The 7,472-nt window shown below is 38.8% G+C and overlaps 1 protein-coding gene across 1 annotated transcript; it reads left to right on the top strand.

Moving 5' to 3' along the window:
• On the top strand, positions 1-6,955 carry LOC131532228 (uncharacterized). The gene is made up of 13 exons (XM_058763737.1): positions 1-8; positions 281-424; positions 696-865; positions 958-1,050; positions 1,350-1,510; positions 1,593-1,771; positions 1,840-1,933; positions 2,125-2,469; positions 2,766-2,882; positions 3,356-3,544; positions 3,795-3,945; positions 4,647-4,848; positions 5,502-6,955. The coding sequence occupies exons 1-9, from the start codon at positions 1-3 to the stop codon at positions 2,847-2,849; spliced, it is 1,278 nt and encodes a 425-aa protein (XP_058619720.1). The 3' UTR covers positions 2,850-2,882; positions 3,356-3,544; positions 3,795-3,945; positions 4,647-4,848; positions 5,502-6,955.
• Positions 6,956-7,472: the final 517 nt, after the last annotated feature.

Here is a 7,472-nt window from a genome sequence, read left to right as displayed (position 1 = left end):
ATGCAGTGGTAGTCTAACATGTTTTTATTCTTCTATGTACTGTTTTACAGTCACACACACCCGGTCGAATACTCCTGTCATCCAGTGTGGAGGTTCCACTTAGCAGAACTCAATCCTCAACAGCAATTTGGTAAATCAAAGTGATGAATTTAAGTTTAAATCTAAAATCCACGTGTGATTAAAGAAAAACCCCTTAGACAAAACTGACAGTGCCGTAATAGTTTGATACTGAATCATGAAGTGGTGTTTATTCTAAATATTGTGCATCAATATTCTAAAGCTGTGCATCATCATGGTCTTTTCGGCAGCAGAAAGCCTCAGAGCGCTGGAAAGAAGCAAGACCATACCACCTAAAATGCCTTATTGCAACAGAAGCTGTTGGTCAGCCATTGTGTTGGCTTTGCCATGAGCCTGCTGTTATTAGGTTGGTTTTAATGTTTAGTGCCCTGTTTTATAGGCTAAGGTGCATGTGTTTTGGGGGACAACCAGATGAAAACCACATTTATGAGAAAAGTAAATTTAGGACCTTCTTGCTGTAAGGTGACAGCGCTAGTAAACACTGAGCCACTATTCAGTCCACAATAAAATCAAACCTAGTCTCTAACTAAATTTGTAATAGCTTAAATTGAGTGTGTTATACTTTATGAGTTATTCGCCTGAAATAATATATTATAATTGTTTTATTTTCTCCCTAGGTGCAGAGAGTGTCTTCCTGAGGACTGGTTCTGTGGAGACTGTGATGTATTGCATCACAATAAACAGCCACTCCACAGCAGGGAATGTGTGATTCATGGGTTTTTTGACGCCATTCCTCCAACCTCATGCGTCATTAAAGGGCGAGATGGATATTTCATCCATGAGCAAGGTATGTTCTCATGAAAGCCCTCGTTTTGCTGTTTATGTGTCTGCAGCCAATTACAGATCATCTAAATTAGTGGTTGTCTTTCGTTTTGCCAGCTTGTATTTTGCCAAAGGCGCCAGACTGCTCCTGTGAAGGCACAAACTCCACCATATTACCGGGCAAACCAGTGATTTTAATTACCATCAATGGTAAGAACAATTCACTATTTAGATTGCTATTGTAGATGTGATGTTTTTCATACTAGTGTGCTGTAGCATTGTGCTTACAATTGAAGTCATGTCAAAATCTATGGTATAGCACATGGTGTTGTCATTAGCCAACACGGCTGTTTGTAATTTGATGATTTAGACAATGTGTGACACTACTCAAGAAGTCTGGTTTGAGTGCCGGGTTTATAGGAACTTGTGCAGTCTCTCAACCATTCACAATGTGCAGAATTACCTAACTGTTTTAAAATAAATTTTTAAATGTACTTTTTTGTTCAAAGGGCGTTTTGACTTGCATCAGCCACTACGTGTATGTCAAACGTGCCAGCATCAGTGCACCCCTGACTTGAAGGACCTCCTTAGGAGTGGATATTGGCCAGCCTCTGTCACCAGCTCCACACTTTATACACTGGACCTCCTGAACTCCTTTCAGGAACTCAAGGTCATCTCTCCAGGATTCTCCAGACAAGCCTTCCATTATCAGACATTGTTACATATACTATTTCATTCTATATATCTTCCAGTCTGGACAAATCAACGGCGATACACTACAGCGCAGCTTCTTAGAGTTTTCATATGCTTCATTTGAGGAAGACCAGCTCTGCTGTGGTGCTCCTCTCACCTGCCCAGCCTGCACGCCGGAAATGTTGACTGTTTCAGCCGATGGAAACCGAAAGCTATATTGCTTTCGCCGAGACACAAGGTGGTCTTATTGTTTTATTTTCTTTATATATTTAATGGATGTATTTCCTATTTTTCTTTCTTCCTCAGCTCTGATGATCCTGCCTTTTTTGAGGGGCTCTTTGTGGCTGAAGACGTTGCGGTGTCTAGATTTGTGGAAACCATACAGAAAGCAGTGAGAAATGCAAGTTTCAATCATAACTTGACCGAAAAGTTGTCCCAAAAAGAACCATATATATCTATATATGTCCGACCTTGATTTCCGTGACTTCTACCAACCAGCTACTCCAAAATCAAACTGAGAGAATAAATGCCATATATTGTATGACAGCATTGCTTTTGTTTGATTTGTTGTGTTTGTTATGTGTGTCGTAGACACAGGGAAAAGGCACATGTGGGGACTCCCAGTGGACAGCAGCGAGGGAGACATCAAGGAGGGCTTCCAAATTGGATGAAGAGGGGATGGAGGTTGCAGTGTGTCGCCACGGATTCCTTCTGAAAGCTCTTAATATGTACAGGGGGGAGATATTTGCCTACCCTCTGTATCTTCAGAAGGAGCTCATGCCAGCCGAGGCACAATTCTTTGCAATGGATGTGGTTTGCAAATATTGGGCATACTTGGAGAAAGCTGCTAGTGTCCTTCCTGCTCTTCAAGATCTGACCACAATGAAACCTTTCCTCAGTGAGATGCATGCTCGAGCCCATGCTACTAAGTGTGAAGTATGTATAATATTCTTGCATCACATGTACATTTGTAATGTTTGCAAGCAAAACTGCAAACTGTACTATGTAGCCTTTTTGCTTAATCGTTTCTTGTACAGATTGTAAAGCCTTTGAGACAAATTGTGCCCATTTAATTAAATTGAATTTCTTTCACCATTTACTAATAGATTAAATGGAGTGGTAGAAACCAGGAAGTGTTAATGAAGGCTTAAAAGGGGATTTATATACAAATTCAAACACTGAAACGGTTCTGTGTTTTAACAGTGAATTTGCTTTCACTATTACTTCTACAGAGACACCAAATACATCTCATGGCAGTCAAGGCACCGCACACAGAGGACTTCAGCAGTCGATTGAGGGGCTTTACCTTAGTGTGAGGCAGCGGAAGCAAACCCTTTACCGTCAGAATGGTATAACTACAGAGTATAATAGGTTGATATATTCAAGCTACTGTATGCATCCTACTCCACCAAAAAATACATGTTAAATGTACAAGGTTGTAGATTGCAACCAGCTCCCCTCACCCCTGCAAGCTGTAGTAGAACTACTGTGACAGACGAGAGAAAGTGAGTGGTCCTATCTCGAGCCAGTGTTTGTTTGTCCGTTGTGGTCTCCGTAGGAACCTCTGTGGAAGGACCATATTTAGATACAAACTTCCCATTCCAAAGTAATTAAAGCACAGCAATTCTTGTTTTCAGGAATGTGCGTATCCCCTAAATGTTACACACTGGACTTTTGGGTTATCTGTTTGTAAAACTAAATTAAAATTTTCACATACTTCAATTACTGCAGCTTTGCTTTAATTTTTTTTGGGTGCAATATGTCTTTCCTTATTGAACAGTGCTGTTACAAACCTCTACACCTGTACCTCCTGTCTTTCTAGACAGCAGCAAGCTTCGCCACCGCCTTCGAAGGAAGCTGGCAGAAGACAAAAAGCTCCTTCAGGAGATCGAGAAATACAGTGGTCTTGTACTAGACTCTGCCACTAACACTGATGTAGCTGTGGTGGAGCATTCCCTGACTGGAGAGAGCACTGTGTCTCAAATATGGCCGTGGGAGGTTCATGGCAGTGGTACGTCAGTTTTCAGATGCTTCACAAGAATTTATTTACAGTTCTGCTATATAGAGTACACTGAACTAAGACATGCATGTAACATAGTGTTGTAATGTAGTGTTCATTTAGTTAATGGGCACATTTTCAGTTTTCTTATGTATCAATTTGATTTAAAAAAGTACATGTTTGTAGTTACAAAACATTGCAATGCTATTATGCTCATGTATAGATTGTCTCATGTATTCATATAACTGTTGTTGATTCTTAGCAAACATTTCGATCAAGAAACAACTGCATGACCAAGTGATGTTGACAGTGCGACTGCAAGAGGAAAAAAGCATTATGGTGTTGATGGATGGCACAACACAACATGGTTGCAGAGCCTGCAGTGGTTCTGAAGAACACGATAGCTGAGGAGGGTAAGATGAATAAAAACCCTGTCCATTTAAAGTATGAATTTCAAATAAATAAAAAAACATATCAGTCTCAGTCACAGAACTTGGATGGAGTTTGTCATGGTCATTTGGCTCGCACATAATAAAATGTGGACTATAGTTGTTTACTACGGTAACAAGTCAGTAAGGCTTTAAAGTGTCACATTTGCTTGAGAGATTTGTTGTACTGTGGCTGTTACATAAAAGCTGAAATTAACAATTATTTTGAACATTAGAATTTGTGTCCTGTTGTGTTACACGAGGTTAGCATAACATCAAGATTAAGCTTATTATTATCTCCTCCGGTCAACATAGAAAATCTAGCTGGTCAGAATCATCAAACACATCTTTTTCTTGATGTAACTTCTTGAATGCTACACAAGGTGTTACTTTAGCACAACTGTAGTGAAGAAGAAAGATGTTTTTGTTAGATGTGTTGATTGGCTGCAACACAAAACACTTTTCTGCTGCTTTGGGCCTCGCTGCATAAAGTCTCCTCAGTGAGCCGTCAGAGTTTATACAGAAGATAGCCAGGTAGTGTGACAATGATACACATAAAAATGCCAACCATCCAGGTATATAGATTTGAATGGGTGAAATCTTTTTACTCCATTGAAGTTCTTTGGCCTCTTGAAGCAGTATTAATATGTAGTTTGTCCTTAATGTTATCTCTTTTGTATTTTGAGATGTAGACAAGGGGAAGGAGGACTTTGCTGTCTCTTAAGAAGACGACTGTCAGAGGTGTCAGAAAGGTTGCAAGTGCTTCTCCAACAGTACAAGACTGCTTTAGGCCCCGAGGCCTCTGCTCTTCTACATGTTGAAGCAGAAGATCAAGGTGGCCTCAGTAGTCCAGACACCAGTGAGGATGAAGAAGAAAACACAATTTAGGTAATTAATTTATTCATATGTATGTTTGTTTGTTCTCAAAAATAGACCGGGGGTGTTCCATCAAGGTGGATAAAGGAAAAGCCTGGCTTAGGAACATTGCAGGGAAAAGTTGCAGCAACTCAGCTTGTCAATTTGCCTGATGCTGATTTTAGAATATAAGGCATGGCACCTGTTTCAGCAGCCAGGCAGCTTGTAGCAAAGTCAGCTGGTCAAGTTACTAAACTTTCGGCTGGTTGAAGTTTTGGAAGGAGGAAAGACAGGATCAATTCATCAGTTTGTTTGAGGAACAACTGTGTCTGCATGACACAAGCCTTAAAATGTACTCAGCTCTTCAGGGCTGCTTATGTACTCCATGCACAAGCACAGTACATGCTTATTCAAGCCTGGTTAAAGTCAGCGTTGACTAGACATGGCTAAATGATGTAAGTGGAATGGCTTGAGCCTGCAGTGAAAGTCAATGTTAATTCAAGCCAGGCTTTTTCAAGAGAGCACAGCTTTCATTAGCTGCGTTGATGGAATATCCCCATTACTGTTACTCTTCATAATTTATTTGTGTATTTATTGATGCTTTACACACCTTGTTCATTCTAAAACAGCTGAACTTCACCTTCTTATCCTACCTTTTGCATTTTTGTTTTTCTGTATTTCCCCAGACGGAAGTTGCACAAAGGACTGTGTTGAAGGAAATGGCCTTGCCCAGTATCGGTGTGTTTTTAGTATGTTGATTGATTTACCACATCAAAATCTGGATGCATTCTATATTAAACCTGTGTCTGTAGATTGCCAAGCAATTCAGTAAGCACATGAATGCTCCTTGAAGACGCACAAACCTCTTAGTATAGGTGCACCAATCTCAGCCAAAAATGTTAACTTTGCACATATCATATTACCAGATGTAATATCATGACATGGTATTTGGGTAGTGTATTCATACTCCTTTAAGAGAGACTCCCCTTGATTGCGGTGACCCTGTGACCTTTCCTTTTGTGTAAAACTCAAGGCTAAACTTTTGACTTGTATGCAACAAATGTTAGGAACAGATTTCTAAGTCATTTGCTGAGCACTCTCAAGCTTCCCAGGCATTGAATCCTGCCAGTTTTGTTGACCTCATGACATTCCCTGTAGCACAACCCTCAGACCAGAATGTAGAGTTTGATATTTCTTAAAGATGGTTATTTCGTTTATAATTCTTCTGTCACTGTCAGTTTTGTCCTTACAGAGTTTCGGCGGGTCCTTAAGTTAAACCAGTTATATCGAATTTAAGGCCATAAATGTCTTAAATGGTATAAGACAGTCCTACTTACGATTTTTTTTTCATGATTTTTGATCGCTTCATGTGACGATTTAACTTCAAAAGGCTGTGATTTCATTGAATAAATGAGCCCTGCATGTTTTAAAGTCAGATGCTGTGCTGCTTTGTGTAGATGCCGTTACCAGGGAACCCTGCTGACACTAAATGAATTGGCATCGTTGTTCAGACCAAATAAAAAAATTAACACTATTAAATTAAATCAATAAAGTGATATTTTATATTATATTAATATTGATAATTATCGATAATTGTTTAAATTAATATGATACTTTTGCCTCGTCTGTTTTCTTAAACGTTGTTGAAATGTGAAGGTTATCATTTTATAAAACAGTTTTTGTGAAAATCTTGTCTCTGAACTGTAAATCATGCTTTTCACAGTAAAAGTATTTCACAGTATTCACTCATGGTATTCATTTTATTTGTGCAGGTCTTAAAAAGCTCTTTAAAAGTCTTACATTTGGTTTTAAAAATCCTGCAGATACTGTACATTACACTTTAAGTACTTGTATAATGGATTCGATAGTATGTAACAGAAAAACTGTGTTATAATTTTACTTCATGTTGCATGTTATTAGTTGACCAATAACTTGATTCCCTGTTCTGCTGGTGCTTTTCAAGTGCAATTAAGCACATGGTCCAGTGTTAATAAATACAGCCTTATGGCTTGTTTTACCGATATGCATACTCATAATGTGGTGTATTTTCATTGGAAATTGTGAACGGCAAGAAATAAAGTATTTCCAAAGACGAGCATCTTATGTTTTCAATGAATTCCCAGCGATATCCTCTGCGTGATTGCACAGACACTATTTGAACTGATCTGAACTGATCTGGATGATATCACTGAATCAATGATGAACTGCCTTTAACTGAAAACTAGATGGTTCACCTTAAGGGGTTTATCCTTAATGAACTAACAGAACTAGTGAGCAAAATTAATCATCTTTTTAAATTAAAATAAAAGTGCATTACTACAGGTGTGGCCCGGGGAAGACCTTAAGTACTTGGGTTGAGGCTGAAAACATAGATCTTGCATGCCATCATGAAAATAATGTTCAAAATTTGGCCATGTCAATTTTACCCTGAGTAATTTTTGACAAAGGGTTCTGTGAAGGTATCCCTGGGCAAAGTCATGTCCATTAAAACATTGTCGTAGGATAAACCAAATACATTGGCTAATAAAACAGATTCTGTCGTTGTAAAAACTCTGAAGGTGACTCATTTTGGTCACTATTTCCACATAAAAAGGAAAAACACACAAATAAACAAACAAACAAAAGACTTAATTGTATATACCGGGCCTGTAACAGCT

Source organism: Onychostoma macrolepis, chromosome 23, assembly GCF_012432095.1.
Source record: "Onychostoma macrolepis isolate SWU-2019 chromosome 23, ASM1243209v1, whole genome shotgun sequence".
Lineage (NCBI taxonomy): Eukaryota > Metazoa > Chordata > Actinopteri > Cypriniformes > Cyprinidae > Onychostoma > Onychostoma macrolepis.
The sequence above is the reverse complement of the archived record's forward strand: the minus strand, read 5'-3'. Positions and strand labels throughout refer to the sequence as shown.

What these genes read in the sequence shown, in the direction of transcription:
- LOC131532228 (XM_058763737.1), top strand. An exon ending in CATGAGCCTGCTGTTATTAG is followed by an intron (nt 425 to 695) that starts GTTGGTTTTAAT and finishes TTTTCTCCCTAG; the next exon opens with GTGCAGAGAGTGTCTTCCTG. An exon ending in CCCATGCTACTAAGTGTGAA is followed by an intron (nt 2,470 to 2,765) that starts GTATGTATAATA and finishes TTACTTCTACAG; the next exon opens with AGACACCAAATACATCTCAT.